The following is a 17,268-nucleotide window of genomic DNA, read 5'->3' as shown; positions in this document are numbered from 1 at the left end:
ACTCTGAGTTCAAGCCCCAGGAGCAGCACAAAAACATAATTTTTTTTTTAAAATCCTTTCTAGCAAACCAGTACAGGAAAGTGTTGTGATCTCCACATTAAGTCATCTGTGATGTGAGATTACAGAAAGAGAAGTTGAATTGGTTGTTTTTTTCCTATTCAACAGAATGCATTATAATTGAGTCCCCCCTCTTTTGTTGTTGTTGGTGGTGGTATTTGCTTACTTGTTCCAGTACTGGGGTTTGAATTCAGGGCCTTGAGATTCTGCATTTCTTTTTTGCTCAAAGCTAGCACTCTGCAACTTAAACCACACTTCCACTTCCAGCTTTTTGCTGGTTAATTGGAGATAAGAGTCTTTGGGTGTCGCTTCAGCAGCACATATACTAAAATTGGAATTATAAAGAGAAGATTAGCATGGCCCTGTGCAAGGATGATATGCAAATTGGTGAAGTTTTCCATAATTTTGCAACAGTGATATTCACAAGACACTATGTTGGAAATGAATTTTACAACTTGGGGAAAAGGAGAGTTGGGGGGGGCGAGAGAGTGGGAGAAAACAAGGGTAGGGCTAACAATGTTCAATAAGGAATATACTCATCACCTTACTTAGATAACTATAACCCTTCTGTCATCACCCTTAAATGAAATAAAATTTTAAAAAAATTTTTTAAAGAGTCTTTGGATTTGTCTACCCAGGCTGACTTTGAACCTGAATACTCAATCTCAGCTTCCTGAGTAGCTAGGATTACCGTGTGAGCTACCAGTGCCTGGCAGACCAAGTACTTTTGTTCATATAGAGCATTTGTTTTCAAATATATGCTGAGCTAGATAAAAGATAGGGAAGGGAGGGCTGGGAATGTGGCTTAGTGGTAGAATGCTTGCCTGGCATGCATGAAGCTCTGAGTTTGATTTCTCAGAACCACATACACAGAAAAAGCTGCAAGTGGCACTATGGCTCAAGTGGTAGAGTGCTAACCTTGAGCAATAGAAGCTCAGGGACAGTGTCCAAGCTCTGAGTTCAAGCCCCAGGACTGGCAAAAAAAAAAGGGAGGGGTGGGGTGGGGAGAGAGACAGAGTCAGACTGAGGTAGTCTGGGAAAGGGATGGATCAGAGTAAACTAACTCAATCTATCAAAGGACTGAAGGATCAGACAGTTACCACCAGTTATGTTCATCAGAACATAGAAGCATCGTTTTGTTTCCACAAACTGGGCAGCTGCACCAAGGGTGATGCCAAGCAAGATCCCAGCAAGCAAGCAACAGCCTGGCGGGCTCTGATCCCAAGATCGATGCTGTTTGCTCTGTTGTTTTGGATTCTGCAGTGAGCTCTTGTGAGGAGAGAGGTGGCTTCTGGGAGCAGGTTAGGTCAGAAACTCCAAGAGACCAATGGTCAGTGTCTAGAAAGATTCCAGATGGCTGTGACTAATCAACGCCAGAGCATTTGGATAAAAGGGGAACTGTCAGTTTTCTGACACTTAAGTCAGATAGTGGCCAAAATCAGAGCTAGGAAGCTTGCCAACTAAGCCAACAACTAGACATGGTGTTTTATTTGCAAAGCACCAACCAGAGGGCGTATTTGACAGTGATTACACAGCAGTAGGTTAGCCTGTGTTTAGGATTAATGTAGATAATTTAGACCCCCCAAGATTCTACTTGTGGCCTCAATTCTTCACGTTGTATGACCACTTTAATTAAAGCACAGGGTAACTATCATTCTTTCTTTTGTACCATGTAACAGAACGTCTATTGGTTTGAAAGATTTTTTTTTCCCTTTCCCCTTTGTGTGGATTCATTCAGTCCTTCCTCCACCCCACGCCCTCCCACCCCTCCATTTTACAGACATCCAAAGCAAACATCACTCAAGCAGAGGTGCCTAGTGATATCTCCTCCGATCACTTGTAGATGAGAAAAATAAAGAAGGCGGTTTGGATTCTTTGGATACCAAGCAATATTCTAGAAATAAGCACGCGGCTAAAATGTACTAAATAAATAACTAAAAGAGGAGGGAGAGGGGGCCGTGGGGCCAGTCGGGTGGGTGGGACTCCTGCTTCTTCTCTGTCTGGCTTTCCCTAGCACCGAGGGAGTCTTTATGTCTGAAAAGCAAGAAAAGCAGCCGCGAAGCCAGGCAGGCCGCAGGCCAGGTGCAGGGCAGGGGCGCGGCGGGTGCACGCACGGCGCACGGGCCCAGAGGGGCTGCCATTTCAGTTCTGCCGGCCGCAGTCTGAGGTCAGAGGCAGGAGTCATCTTCCTTCCCCGTCTCTTACTTCCCCACGCCCCCCTTCTCAGATGCGTGGGGCCGTGGCACCTTCTCTCCCCCTGCGCAGGCGCAGGTGTGTGCCAAGGACAAAGCTGACCACCTCTTCCAGCGCCAGTCCACTCCACGCCCAGCACCCCGCGCCCTCGAGGGGTAGGACCTCTGAGACACAGAAAGGGCTAGCCATGTAGCTCAGCCCCTGCCTGGCGGGGCTCGAACTCTGGGAGTTGCAGCAGTGAGGCGCGGGGTTGAGGAGGAGGGCTTGTTTGGAGATGGAGTTTCTGGCTGGCCTGGCTCCGAACCGCGGTCCCCTGGATCTCAGCTTCCTGAGCCAGCCAAGTGACACCCTCTGGGGTCCTGGTGCAGACACGGGGTGCTGGCATCCCCCCGGGCCCCGCGGGGCCCCGCGTGGCCGCTGGATTGCCCTCCCTCCCAGGCGCACAGGCCTCGGTGGCTGCGCGTTGCTTCCCATTTTCCGGATGAGCAAACCGAGCCCTAAAAGCCGTGTTAACATCCTGTGCTCAGACTCTAGGCCTTCCAACCGCCGGCAGGCTTCGTCGCCTTGCAGTTTCGCATTGGTTGGTTGGTTGGTTGGTTTTGGAGACCTCTCCGGGGACGTCCTGGGCCCGGCTGGAAAGTCTGGGTTCCAACAGCAGGCTCCCCGCTTCCGAGCGGGGGGGGGGCACCTCCAGGACCTAGGCAGGGTTGGGAAGAGAAGCTGGGGGGCTGATCACTCCCCTGTGGAGAAACCGGACGGGGCGGGGAGGGCTCCTGCCTGCGCGCCCCCCCCTGCCCCCAGCTACTCTCCACAGGGCAAGGGCAAAGGGCGGCGCTCAGGGCAGTTGGCTGAGGGGCACCACGGGGACACTGGGGATTGCTCCGCCCTTTGACCTCTGGGGTGCAGGAACTACAAGGCCTCCCGGCAGAGCTGTCGCTGAGACCAGGTGGGAAGGACCTGGGTCGCCCCCGGGAGCTGTGGCCATGGAGCGCTGCGTGCGAGTGAAGAGCTGGGTGGAAGAGAACCGGGCTTCCTTCCAGCCCCCGGTCTGCAACAAGCTCATGTGAGTCCCAGCAGGGGCCTCCGTCCTCCCTCCTCCTTCTCCATCAGCTCCACGGGAGGTGCCTGCAAGGGAGAGGCTGGGGTGGGCGAGGGTGAGGGTGGGCGGGGGGGGGGGTGGGCTGTTGGTTTTGGGGCGCCTTGGGAGGCCAGTGGGGAGGTGGGGGCGGGGGTATACGCAGTTTGAGTTCCACGGCCTCCTCCCTCTCTTCCTCTTTCTGGTGTCTCTGCCTTGTGTCTCTGCGTCTGTGGGGTGGCAGGGTGCACCCCTCCGCCCAGGACTGGGACCCTCTTCTCCAGCCTCCCGTGGTTTCCATGCACTTTGGGAAAAGTTAAAAATGTAGGGAGTGTGGTTATGGATGCCCCAGAATCATACAAAGTTGCGCCTAGGTCTGGCCCACTGAAGGACATCGCCCAAACTTGACAAAGCATGGGAGCTGAGCAGCCCCTCTTTTGGGGGATCTTGATTTATTACCATTCCCACAGCCCCTTTTTGCCTGTACACACACACACACACACACACACACACACACACACACACACACCATCCCTCCTAGGCTACTGCCTGCAGCACACAGAGCAGACCTGTCCACTATGGCTTCCCTCCCCTTCCCTCAGTGTCCCCAGATCCAGGCCTTGCCCACATTTGTGCTCCTGCGAGTCATCTCCGGTGGGGTGGCATCCAGACAGCCCTGGTCATTAATAGTTAAACAGGCAGAGATGCTGCCAAGGGCCTTGGCGTCACTGCTTTGACTTCGCACAGCAGCCCAGGAAGATGGGATTTAATAAGTAACTTTTCCAATGTCACAGAGTTACTGAGGGGCTGGGGAGGCGAGGAGGAAGCAAACCCATGGGAATCTGACCCCAAGGTCCATGCACAGTTTTAGCCACTGCATAATACCACCTGACTAAAGGTGAGGTGAGGCTTCCAGCTCATCTCTTCTACCACTGCCAAACCCCAGCTTCATGGTTGGCTTTGCCTCTCCCCACTCCCCAACTTCATCCCCATCTTGTCTCTCATTCTCACTCTTCCTATTTCTCTTTATGGCTCATGGCTGCTCCTTGTATTCTATCCTGCTCACTTGCAGCCCTGGGCTGCCCTGCCTCCAGACCCCTACCTCGCCCTGCAGTGGTGCCCTGGTATTAATGACCACAAATATGCGTCCTCATCTTACTCAGCAGGTGTTTGCTGGGCACCTGCTATCTGCCAGGTGATCTGGACATTGGATACAGCAGAAAACAAATGGAGGAAAATGCCCTTTTCTCGTGGAGCTGAAATTCAGCTGAGAAAGGGCACCTAATAAATCTGAACAAACCAGGGATGGAGGCAAAGGCAGGCCCACTAGTAAGCCCAGTCAGTATGACCTGTGACACACCCAGAGAGAAATAGAAAGTTGCTGGAGGGTTCTGAGTCCAGGAGATACATGAGCTAGTTTAAGCATTCTGACTGGTGAAATGGAATAATTCTCCAGGGAACTTGTTCAAGAACTTTCCGTATGGCCTGCAGGGCATACATTTATAATCTTACCACTTAGGAGGCTGAAGTAGGAGGATTCTGAGTTTGAGGTCAGCCTAGCTACATAACGAGACCCTGTCTCTACCAGTGAAGAGGGGGGAGGGGAAAATGCAGTCATAATATTCAATACACATCTTCTGAAACTAAGACAATTGAGGGGACAGGAAGGATAGGTGAAAGGTGAAAGGGGTGATATAAATCACGATGCATTGTGCTTATTAATTGATTTGTTTTATGGTAATCCCTTGGTACAACTACTTAAAGATAATAAAAATATAATTTAAGAAACAGGAAAGAAATTACCCCGTCTCAATAAAACCCTTTGCATATGTTCTCAACTTATACCTCATATTCCTTGATCTATATCTCCAACCAGTGAGGGGTCTCCTAATTAGACAGCTTGAGGGGCTCCCAGTCACTTTCCTATAGCTAGAGAACTTGAACACAGTGATGAATAGTGCCTCCATGGCAACTCTGTTCTGCTACTGGTCAGAGGATATAGGCAGACACACAGGGGCTCACACACAACTGTGACACACAGACACTTAGATGTCCATGGCAAACGAGGGCTGAGCGAAGGAGCAGGGGCCTGCTTTTCTCTCAGGTGCACCAAGCCCCTACAAGAACCCCTAGGGTCCCTCCTCCCTCTCAGCAGCTCATGCAGTTTGCCTTCATTTTCCTCTATCACAGGCACCAGGAGCAGCTCAAGATCATGTTCGTCGGCGGCCCCAACATCAGGAAGGATTATCATATCGAGGAGGGTGAGGAGGTAGGCTTTGATCGCCCCACCTCAGAGGACCCCCCTCCTGGGGGAGCAGACACTTCCTGAGCCAGGCCAGAGCATGTGGACTGGAGAGGGGACCTATGCCTGCCTGGGGAGGGAAGGCTGCTGCCTTAAGGTTGGGTGTGGGGGGGGGCCTGCAGGGACCTCTTTGACAGCCCCATGCTCAGAGCTGAGCCAGGGAAGTTTGGGGGAGCCCCTGGGAGTACAGTCTCTTCCTGTGGTGCATCTGTCTGGGGGACAGAAGGTTCTTCCTGTTCCAGGGCTGGGACCCTAATCCTCCCCCTCCCCCCAACAAAGCTGAATGCACACAACTGGCTTCCAAAACGAGCCCCAAGTGCTGAGGGATCCTAGGTCTCCCTTTCTGATACAAGGAGCCATCTTTCCCTCCTACAGATAGGAGCCAAGCTCAGCAATGCCCAGTGATGAGGGGCTGGGAAGGAAGGTGGTGGGTGGGCGGGAGAGCGATGGGGAGGGGGTATGAGGAGTCAGTATCTGAGGCGTGGCCATCTGGGAGGGGTGTAAGGCACATCAGTAGCTGCGGGTTGTGTGGCAGGGGGAATGGACACTGACTACCCTTTTGTACTTTAATTTTGAACTAGGCTTCTCTACTACCTACTCCAAGTACACAAGCAGAAGTAAAATTTAAGAGGGAAGGACTAATAGACATGGGCAGGTGCCTTCTCTAGTCTCTAGAAACGGATCAGTCTGGAGCTCCCATCCTCTGGAAGGAGTCCTGATGCTAGAGTTTGAGGCACAAAACCCACTGCAGTCATAGCCTCCACCCTCACTGCTGGCACAGCCCCGCAGCTGCAGGCTGGAGAATCTCAGGCAGTGAGCCTTCCCCAGCATTCCCTAGTATGTGGGCTGAGAGCCTCTGCCAGCCAGCAGAGGGAGCCATGGAGCCGCAGGCGGGCCCCAGGAAGCCTTGACTGAGCAGAATTGCCAACCCCACCCCCTTACTCCATCTACCTTCACAGGCTCTGCCCCTCTCCCAACACACCTTCCCGAGACTGTTTTCCTTTGTGGAAAAATTGCCAAGAAAATCCAAAATGACAGCAAGTTGGTGGAGTCAGATCTGACTGGCCATGTGAGGGAGGTACAATGGGGCTGTCCAGCTCACCTCAGTCAGGCCTGATGTTGGCATCCTCCCCTTTTGTCCCCTAGCCTCTCTCCTTCCTTTCCCTCTTACCCCTACCCCTGCTGCCCCATGCCCACCTTCAAAGGTGGATGGGTGTCCATGAGGGCCAGGCCAGCCCTTGCTTGGGCTCAGTTTGGCTTGTCACTCCAGAGGGACACTCTGAGTGTCTGAGGAGTCTGGCTGGACGTGGGTTTGTGAAAGCTTGTCGCTACCCCTTGGTTCTGAGGGCAGGGTTTGGTGTCAGCCTCAGGACAGATGTTCAGCATCTTCTCTGTCCCTGCCTGTTGTTAGCCAGCTAGCACCTACGCCAGTTCCTCAGACCCAGGTTTGATTCACATCTCTACTGACGGAGCCATTATTTTCTCCTAGTTTGAGCTCAACTCTGTGCCAACTGTACTCAATACCACCCACTACTGAGTCTCTACTTCCCCCATTCCTTCCCCTGGGGGCAGGGGGGTGTGAGGGAGCCCAGCTGGGAGGCAGGTGAGCCTTTGTCTAGTGTCTTCTCTAAGGCTTGCAGCACAGGGATGATGGCCCTGGAAGGATTCAGTTGTACGGAGCAGATGCTTAACAGGTGTAGGTTCTCTGCACCTCATCTCTCTCCAGCTCACCTTGCCTGTGAGGGCTTTCCAGGTCATGGAAGCTGAACTCAATTTAATATCTCCCTGAGCCGGTACACTTAATCTTTCAGCTGGCCCCAGGTCCCAAACATCATTTGCTTCCTAGTGAGAATAATTCCTTTTGGATTGCTCCTGGCTGTTCAGGATTTTCTGCTCTCTGTGAGCTGTCTGCTCACAGGGAAGTTACCGGAGAGGGGACAATACAGGAAAAGTACTTACGTGTTTTTGCAATGGCTAACACCTTGTACCTGGCTCAGACTTCACTCCAGACTTCTTCTAACTTTCCCTGATGTATGGAGGGCTACAGCCCCCTCCCCTAGAATTCAGTGATCCTTCCTTCCCTCCTGTACCATGAAAAGACCTAAGATACATAGGAAAAGCACTCCACTCCCCCCTACACACACACACACACACATACACACACACACACACAACACACACACACACAGGTTTTTCTTCCAGCTTGAGTTGGGGCAGGGGTAGGGAGAGACATGCTGAATTCTTCTCTATAAGGAACAATTCATAAGCACTACTTGTTTGTGTTAAGTAATGTTTATGGGTTGTTTGGTTTGTCTCCCGGGCTAGAAATCCAACTCAAGTCTTCAGGCAGGCACCTACCATTGAACTACACTTTTAGCCCCACAAGTTTTTTTTTTTTAAGTAATGAAAGTAACTACTGTTCATTGTAGGAAATGTGAGACATAGAAAGAAAAATGCTTACCTTGTCCATAATCCTTCTGCTCAGGAAACCCCATAAGCACTAATGGTTGTGAGATATATATATATATATATATATATATATATATATATATGTATTAGAACAAATGCCATTGGAATAGAATCCCAATGTACATAGTTTTGAATGTTTTCTTAACATTGTAACTTTGAGATACGGCTTCAAGCTTGCTAGGCAAGTACTCAACCACTTGACCTACACGTTCAGCCAAAATATCATAACTTTAGTATTGTTCATTCTGGCATTATTTTTGGCCTGTCTTGGGCCTTGAATTCTAGGCCTGGACGCTGTCCCTGAGCTTTTTGCTCAAGGCTAGTGTTCTATCACTTGAGCCACTGAGATACTTCTGGCCTTTTCTGAGCAGTTTATTGGAGATAAGAGTCTCATGGACTTTCCTACCCAGGCTGGCTTCAAACTACAATCCTAAAATCTCAGTCTCCTGAGTAGCTAGGATTATTGGCATGAGCCACCAAAGCCTGGCTCATTCAGCCATTTTTATTGTTATTGAAAGACATTGTTCTAAGCTGGGAACTGATGGCTCAGGCCTGTAATCCAAGCTGCTCTGGAGGTTCAGATCTGAGGATCACGGTTTGAAACTAGCCAGGGCAGAAAAATCTGTGAGACTCTTATCTCCAATTAACTAGCACACAAAAAGCCAGGAGAGGAGGTATGTCTCAAGTGAAAAAGTCAGCCTTGAGTGAAAATGCCAAGTGAGGGTGAGAGTTCAAGCTTTAATACTGGTATGGGGGAAAATATTCCATAGTTTTATTAGCTACAAATGTCTATACTTCTAATCCACCTTCAGATATTTATACTACTTCTACTATTGTTATAAATATTATTTTTGTGATTTCTACAACCTCTGATGTTTATAGCTAGACAAGATCTCTCTAAAAGGTATCATGCTGGCCTTGAACTTGTAATCCTTCTGCCCTACTTCCTGAGTGCTGAAATGACAAGTGTATAACTGCTATGCTTGGCTTGGCTGGGGCTTTTAACACCCATGCAATACGTTACCATTGGAGAGAAATAAACATATTGAGGCTCAGGATGGACTTGGAAAAATGCAAGCATTCCCTGGAGAGAGCACTGCCCCTGCCCAGTCCCAGGCTTCTACTTCTACAAACCCATGTCTGGGCTTCTCACGGGCCAGAGGAGCTAACCCAGAGCCACACACAGCTCTGAATCTCCAAAGTTCTTCTTTTTCTGTTCCGCAGAACAGAGCTAATGATGCCTTTGGGGGTAGTTGTAAAGATTTCTATCAGTGTGTATGGAAAGTGCCCTGGCCCACAATGAATGGTGGGTTCTTAGCTGACTGCCCCTGAATTCTCCAGCCAGCCTCTCACCCGGACTCCTACCTGCTGGCCAGCTGCGTGCCTTTGCATCCTGCATGCCCTGATCCCGGCCTCTGTTCTTGAGACTTTATTTCTTTGTGTTCCCAGCCTTACTGTCTGTGATCTATCTGGGTGACCTGGGCCAAGAGATATTAGTCAGTGCAGGAGTGATGGAGTTGTTCATAATTAACTCCAAGGGAAAGTTCTGCTTGCCTGGTTAGAACTCGGCCCTGAGCCCTAGCCAAGCACCGGGAAGAGGGAGCCAGCTTCTTCATTATTCTGCAGGTGTTTTACCAACTGGAGGGAGATATGGTTCTCCGGGTCCTGGAGCAAGGGAAACATCGGGATGTGACCATTCGGCAGGGAGAGGTAAGGTAGACCGTGAAGGGCAGGGAGACAAAGGGCTCTAGCCACTCATCCTGCCCTCTTCCCTGCCTGATCTGTCCCTGCCCCATCCTTCCTCCTTGCTCTATCCTGAGCACAGCCCACATTGTTCCCTCTGGCTGTCTGGGTAGATTCTGAGCAAAGAATGGGGCTGGCATGGACAGGAACTCTGTGGAGGGCACTGAGAGCCCTAGGAAGGATCACAGACTTGCTGGGCATTTGGTCTCCACCCCTGCAGATATTCCTCCTGCCTGCCAGGGTGCCTCACTCCCCGCAGAGGTTTGCCAACACCATGGGGCTGGTGATTGAGCGGAGGCGGCTGGGATCCGAGCTTGATGGGCTCAGGTAAACTTACATTCCTGTCCAAGAAGGCTAGTAGACAGAGGGCTAGCAGCAGAGGGCTACAACTCAAACTGCAGCACATCCTGGCCAGCAAGTAAGTTCAGGGCTTGACAGTAGGAGGTGATAGAGATGCTGGATTTGCTGACAGTGCAGGGTTGACTGGGTTCAATGATATGTGTGGAGGGGAAAGAGGATTCTCTCTGGCTGCTTGAGAACCTGTCCAGCTGGGCCTTCTGGCTGGAGGGGAGGGAAGCAGAGGGGAAAGGAGGGGAGTTGAGAGGGATCCCAAGTCAGCCCAAACACTTCTGCCCTGAGCAGCCTTGCACCTTCAGGGTGTAGTCTCTACCCCAGGTCAGTCCACAAGCTGGAACACCTGGATGGCACAGGCTCCAGGCTGGGCCCCAGGCAGGGACTCCGTGTGTATTTATTCAGTGATATTGCTGCTGATGCTTGGTATAGCTCTTGTTCCCAGTCCTACTTTACCCAAGGAGAAACTGGGTATGGGGAAGGTCATTATTATGCTGGGGCTTAACTGCTGGCTAGATCCAGCATTCTAGAGAAATAAAGTCAGGGTCAGGACAGCTGAGTCGAGTGGGTGTCAGCACCACCGCACAGGAGAAGAACAAGCTGAGCCAGGGACACTGAGTCCACCTCCCACTTCCTTTTGGGTCTGACCAGCTGCTGGATAGTTAACCTCTGAATGTCCCTTGTAAGTCAGACCAAAGATTTTCCTGAAGACCTAAACTGCACTTTGAATTTATTTTTTAAAGTAAGGAGATTTAAATTTCTCCCCAAGCTTTTGGAATAAGAACTCTCTGGCCCACATCTTTACTGGCTTTGGTTTGGTTTGGTTTGGTGACTCTGAGACAGGATCTTGCTCTGTAGTCCAAGTCTTAGCCTTCCAATTGCTGGGATTACAGGAGGCATATACAATCATGTCCAGCTTATACTGGACATTTTGAAATACTTTTTTTTTAATTTTTTAACCAAAGTCTTATGTATTTCTCTCAAAATCTAGAAACATACAAGAATGCAAAATGAACAAATTAAAAATATTCAGACTGGGCTCCAGTGGCTTGTACCTATAAACTTAGTTACTCAGGAAGCTGGGATCTGAGGATTACAGTTTGGAGCCAGCCCTGGCAGACAAATCTGTGAAACTCTTATCTCCAAATAACCAGTTTAAAAAAACAAAACAAAACTAAGTAGAGGCATGGCTAAAATGATAGAGCACCAGTTGAGTGGAAAAAGCAAGAGTCCAAGTCCCTGAGTTCAAGTCCCAATTCAACAAAAATTACCTGCCACTAAAATGGTGCATTTTATGGTACATGAATTTAATTGTCTTATTCCTTTCAAGAAAGTAAACAATAATAAAAAGGGGACAATGTTTTTTGGCAACTCCTCCCCTCAGTAAAACCTCAAGCAGAACTTAGATTTCTATCTTCCTGGCCGCTCTGCATACTGAACCTGACAACCCTGAGTCGTATTGCATGAGTGGGTTTCCGTTCTGCTTTGCTTCCTTCAAAAGCTCATAAGTATTTCTCAGACTATTAAATCTTTTCAAAATCACAATGCTAATGGCTGCCTATGGTATATTGTACAGGCATATCTGACTTTAAATTCTAAAAGGAGCTTCTCCAGGGGGTATTTATAGAGGAGTCTTAAGTGAGTTATGGGTATCCTCAATAACATTTTACAGCAAATTCAATAAGGGATTTCATCTGGCTGCTTTTGACCTTTAATAAAAACCAGGGACTCAACATTAAAATGCCACTCCAAAGGCGATTCCTAGAGGACACTGAAGTCCTGTTATGAAGTTTTCTGATGGCCAGCTTCATCCCAGGGCAGGAATTCAAGTGCTAGGTGGGGAGGTGCACTGGGTGTCTGTAAACCCATGCCCTCAGCGCTGTACTCCTCTGTTTCAGTAGGAGTTGAAGAGCAGACGGAGCTGGCCTGGCCCAGAGCTGGGCTAGGGGACTAGATGTTTGCGTGACAGCTGCTTCTGGCATCTGCCTTGTGCTTCATGCACAGGGACTTGAGGCTCAGCCCTGCCTGCAGGCTCCTTCAAGCCAGTGGCAAGGCTCACTGCCCAGGCAGGGTCTTGGGTGTCTGCAGGGGGGAACTGAAGGCTGTGCATGCGTGCACAGGGGTCTACTCTGGAGAAGAAATCTAGAGCTTTCTTCTCGCTCACCAAAGCAGCCATGACTACTGCTATAACTATAGATCCCCTATGATGGACCTGTGTCCTCAGCTGACCACTGATGTTTCTGTGACACAGCTCCCTAGCCAGGCAGAACACTTAGCGGCTGACCCTGGATTCAGGCTCAGCCTCAGCTTCCTTTTGGGAAAAATGAACACACTTGGATTAGATGCTCTCTAAGCCTGTCTTGCTGTTTATATAGGGATCTGGAATCCCTTGACCTTTGACTTGGCAGGTACTACGTGGGGGACACCGTGGATATCCTGTTTGAGAAGTGGTTCTACTGTTCAAACCTCGGCACACAGTTGGCCCCCATCATCCAAGAGTGAGCCCCCCCCCCGGGCCTGCCCTTTGCTGTCCTGGGACTCCACGTCAGCACCTGCTGGCCTCGATCCATCACAGCTGGGAATTAGGAGAAAGCGTCCCCTCGGATGAAGGCACAGGGGCTGATCCACAGGGTGGTGAGGGAAAGAGTGATGGACAGACAGGCTGTGCGAGGGCCCCACAAGTGTGTGGGGACTCTGCACCTGCCAGTGTCCAGTGTGTATATCTACTGGCCTCTCAAGTGGCAGTGCCACCATTTTTCTTCTCCCCGGCTGTCCCTGCAGATTCTTCAGCTCTGAGCAGTATAGAACAGGAAAGCCCATCCCTGGTGAGCCACCCTTCCCTCTCCCTCCTTCCTTCTTTCCCTCCTGCCCTCTCATCCCACATGGGATGGATTCCTGAGTACTCTGCCCAGTACTCAAGGTACAGGGAAGTTGGTACCAACCAGCACCCCACATGACGGGCCACCCAGCTAGACCTGGAGTCCATTCCTGCTATTGGGAGTTGGGATCCCTGGATTCTGGGGTTGCTGGGGCTGGCTGGACTGAGCCTGGGGAACACTGACCATAGCCATACTGAAAGTGCAGACCAGCTGCTAAAGGAGCCACCGTTCCCACTGAGCACACGATCTATCATGAAGCCCATGTCGTTGAAGGCCTGGCTGGATGTCCACCACCAGCAGCTTCAGGCAGGCACATCTCTTAGCCTGTTTGGGGACAACTATGAGACACAGGTAATGTAGCCCTGGACTGCCCAGGGTGTCCACCAATCAATCATGAGAATTGGGAACTGATTTCATATCACACACACTTATCAGAGGTGTGCACATGAGCATAGGCCTTCCTGTCCCCTCCCCACCTCAGAGGATAATGGTTTCACTGTGACCAGACGTCTGTGGAGGATTCATGGTCCCAAGCAATCTTTCTTTGCTCTCAGAATAGCAAGACACCCATCACTGGCAGCTCCCCCTGTTTCTGTCATTTACCCCTCACTAGAAACCCTTGAGCTTCTGGTTGCAGCCTGGAAGCTGGAAAGGAAGGCAGCGTTTTGAGGAGGGGGTTAGATGGCATTGTGGAGAGCCTGGAACAAGCTGACCTTTCACTCAACATTTGACTGCTCATTGTCTCAGACTTTGGCAGGAGCAGGACAATCTGTCTCCCAGAATGGATGGTCTGGCCAAGGAGGCAGACAAGTTAATCCACAATTGTCAGAGTCATGTGATATGTTATTTGCTAACAAGCTGCAGAAAGCCACGGGAGGATCACAGAGGATACTTAGCAGGGAGGGAAGTCCAGGAAGGCTTCCTGAAGGAGGTGATGTGCAAGGAGAATTTTAAAGCTAGTACAGGGGGTTGCAAAAGGAAGAAAGGGAGCTAGAACATGTGAGGCGAGGGAGAAGAGACAAGAAGAGTTGGAGGTGTGGAGATCTGAGACAGCCTGCCACATCCTGCAGCTGAGGTTGGTGAGGAAGGTGGGGTGACTGTGGGGCAGCCAGCTGGGCCTGATGCTGGTGGGGGTTGGCTGAACAGGGCCGAGTGGAAGCACCTGTCCTAGAGAGAGTGGGCCTTCACCCAAGTGCTGCGTGAGAGGTAGCGTGGTGTTTCTGAAAGTCTCCCTGCACATCGAGGGGACAGGGCAGGGGAGCAGAGGCCCGCAGGAGGCTAGTATTCCCTTGTGCTTTATGACTTGCTGCTGGCCTGGCCCCGGTGGCTAGAAGTAGTGAGCCCAGGGAGGGAGGCTAACTGGGTATAAGCTTGGCCTGCTTCTCCATTCCGGGGACACCCAGAGCTTGTGTAGGCTTATGAGCAATGCGGGGACACTGGGAGTTGTTTCTTCTCCCAACAGGTAATCGCCCATGGGCAAGGCAGCAGCCAAGGCCTGGAACAGGATGTGGACATGTGGCTGTGGCAGCTGGCAAGTGGGGCCTGGAGAAAGGGTGGCACTACCTCCTGCCCAGGGGGATCTGACTGCTCGTGGGCTTCCGTGCGAGGTGGACTCAAGGACAAGCAGGCAGTGTGGGGGCTGGGCACCCTCCACTTAATTCTCCTGCTTTCCTTTCCCAGGAGGGCTCCTCGGTGGTGACTCTGGGGGGACAGCACCTACAGATGGGTCCTGATGACAGTGTCCTGGTGCCAGAGAGGAGCTCGTAAGTACATGGGAGGACTTCCCCCAGTTGGGGGACTGCCCTTCTTTTCCGGGACTCCTCAGCGTCCCTCCTTGCCTGCCCCTGCCCACCTGTGTTTCCACAGATATGTTTGGGAGCGAGCACCAGGCTCTGTGGCCCTGTCTGTGACTCAGGACCCTGCCCGCAAAAGGCCCCTGGGGTGATCATCTTGCTGTGAGACCAAAGCGGCCATGGCGGGTTGCTCCTTGTCAAACAACTCTCCCAGTCCCACTGTTTCTCTGTATAGTGACGGAGCACCTTAGTGTACCCCATGCCAGGCTCCAGGGGTGCCAGTCATCTCCCTTCTCTAACTGGCATGGGCTCATGTCATTTGTCGGGTGGTGTGCCATCCAGCTCGGTCCCCCACAAGGCGCACCTGCTTGTCATCAAGAAGGCCCTCAATAAAAGCTTTCTGATGAACAAGCGCCAATGGCTCCAAACACAAGCTGTCTAGGAAGCTGGTCCTTTGGCCCTGTGATGTGTTATGTCGGGGGTGCTGGGGTGACCTGTGGGTAGGCATTCCTGTGTTCCCTGATCCATCCAGAACTCAAGTCTCGTCCTAGGTGCATGGCTAAAGGCATCTACCTGCCTCTTTCTCTGTTCCTATTTGTTTTATGTAACTTTAAAGAAGTAACTTCTGTTAAGTTTATCAGTAACAGAAGGACTTAGTAGTTAGCACTTTCTATGCTTTGCACCAGCTAAGTACAGAGAGCATAGAAAGTCAGGCACTGGTAGCTCATGCCTGTAACACTAGTTTAGTCAGGAGGCCGAGATCTGAGGATCACAGTTCAAAGCCAGCCTGGGCAGAATCTCCAATTAACTAGCAAAAAGCCAAAGTAGAGCTGTGGCTCAAGTAGTAGGGTACCAGCCTTGAGCAAAAAAGCCAAGTGAGAGCACAAGGCTAAGTTCAAGTATTGGCAGAGAGAGAGAGAGAGAGAGAGAGAGAGAGAGAGAGAGAGAGAATGGATAGCTGGGCACCAGTGGCTTGTACCTGTAATCCTAGCTACTCAGGAAGCTGAGATCTGAGGATTGTGGTTAGAAGCCAGCTGGGGCAACAAGTCCCATATGAGACTGTTTATCTCCGATTAACCACCAGAAAACTGGAGCTGTGGCTTAAAGTGGTAGAGTGCTAGCCTTGAACAGAAAGAGGCTCAGAGACAGCACCCAGGCTGTGAGTTCAAGCCCACAACTGACAAAAATAAACAAAAACAAACAATGGAAATATACAAAACACAAAATACCCACCCTGCTCAGAGTTAACCACTGTACAGCTGTTAACTGTGCCAGAGATGACACCCCCCTCCGCCCGCCTGTGGTGGGGGGTTGGGACCGGGCTCACCCTGGGACTTCTTTGAGGAAACAGCATCACCTGGCAGGGCTGAGGCTGCATGTGAACTGAAAAGGTCCCTGCTGGGAGTCAAAGCTTCCTCTAGAAAAGAAAACCTAAGGACTGGATGTATGGTGGAGTGGAAAATGGAGACAATGCCGTGGGCAGGGGAGGCAGGCCTGGGGGAGGCCAGGCTATGTGAATTCTGAAACCAATTTGCACAGTGTCTCCACCCACTTCCCTTTTCTGAAAACTCTCCAGCAGCTCCCCCAGAAACCCACAGCTATCCTGAGAACACAGAGCTGGCCAGCTAGGCAGTGGGAAGGGCTGTGTACCTGGGCAGTCATCTGGAGGCTACTGTTACCACAGCCCCCATTTCCTCCCTGGGTTCTCAACGTGGCCATTTCTATCTTAGTAGAGCCTCTGTCACCACAGAAGGTGAGAGCCATACCTGGGCCAGCCAACTTTCGTCTGAGAGTAAGCACTTTCAAGTTAGAAGCTTTGTAAAAAGGCCCACCAACTGCCAACATAGGATGGCCCATCCAAGTACCTTTCATCTAGCAGCCTCTGCCTGTGTGCCTGCTGGCTCACAGCAGGAGGCCATGTGCCATTTTCCTCTGTCTCCTCTTCCTGGACCCTTCCTCCACTAACACTTCCACCTGGTTCTCTCCACCCCTCTCCACAATGGCTATCTCTCCCTCCCTGAATGCAACTGAAATACCAGATGTTCTCATGGCTCCCAGCTCCAATAGAGGAAGCAGGGCCACCCTCAAGAGTCCCTGGGTAGGTGATGGGGTGGGGCCTGGGCTTCTAACCTGCTCTGGAGCCTCACTGTTCCTCTTCTGGAAGGGGAGGATGTTTCTCACCCTCCAGCATGGGCTACTTTTCCTTCCTCACCCCCTCATCCCCACCCCATGCTTCACAAGGCCTTGCTGCTCTGAAGGGCTCTGGTGTCCCCAGAAGCAGGAATTCCGATTGCTTCTCCACCCTCGCCTTCCCTCACCCTACACATGTAATTAGGATTTCCTGACTTTGACCTTGGCCCTGGTCTGTTGTACCCTTCTTGGACTTGGTTATTGACCCTTGTAATA

General features: G+C 51.0%; 1 protein-coding gene across 1 annotated transcript; it reads left to right on the top strand.

Annotated features, from left to right (window-relative positions):
* Positions 1-2,386: 2,386 nt before the first annotated feature.
* On the top strand, positions 2,387-15,269 carry Haao (3-hydroxyanthranilate 3,4-dioxygenase). The gene is made up of 11 exons (XM_013018022.1): positions 2,387-2,405; positions 3,157-3,313; positions 5,516-5,594; positions 9,723-9,806; positions 10,060-10,166; positions 12,599-12,688; positions 12,972-13,015; positions 13,275-13,420; positions 14,532-14,600; positions 14,750-14,832; positions 14,936-15,269. The coding sequence occupies exons 2-11, from the start codon at positions 3,234-3,236 to the stop codon at positions 15,012-15,014; spliced, it is 861 nt and encodes a 286-aa protein (XP_012873476.1). The 5' UTR covers positions 2,387-2,405; positions 3,157-3,233; the 3' UTR covers positions 15,015-15,269.
* Positions 15,270-17,268: the final 1,999 nt, after the last annotated feature.

The sequence above is a fragment of the Dipodomys ordii genome, unplaced genomic scaffold (assembly GCF_000151885.1).
Source record: "Dipodomys ordii isolate 6190 unplaced genomic scaffold, Dord_2.0 Scaffold37, whole genome shotgun sequence".
NCBI lineage: Eukaryota > Metazoa > Chordata > Mammalia > Rodentia > Heteromyidae > Dipodomys > Dipodomys ordii.
This window is presented reverse-complemented; position numbering and strand designations above follow the sequence as displayed.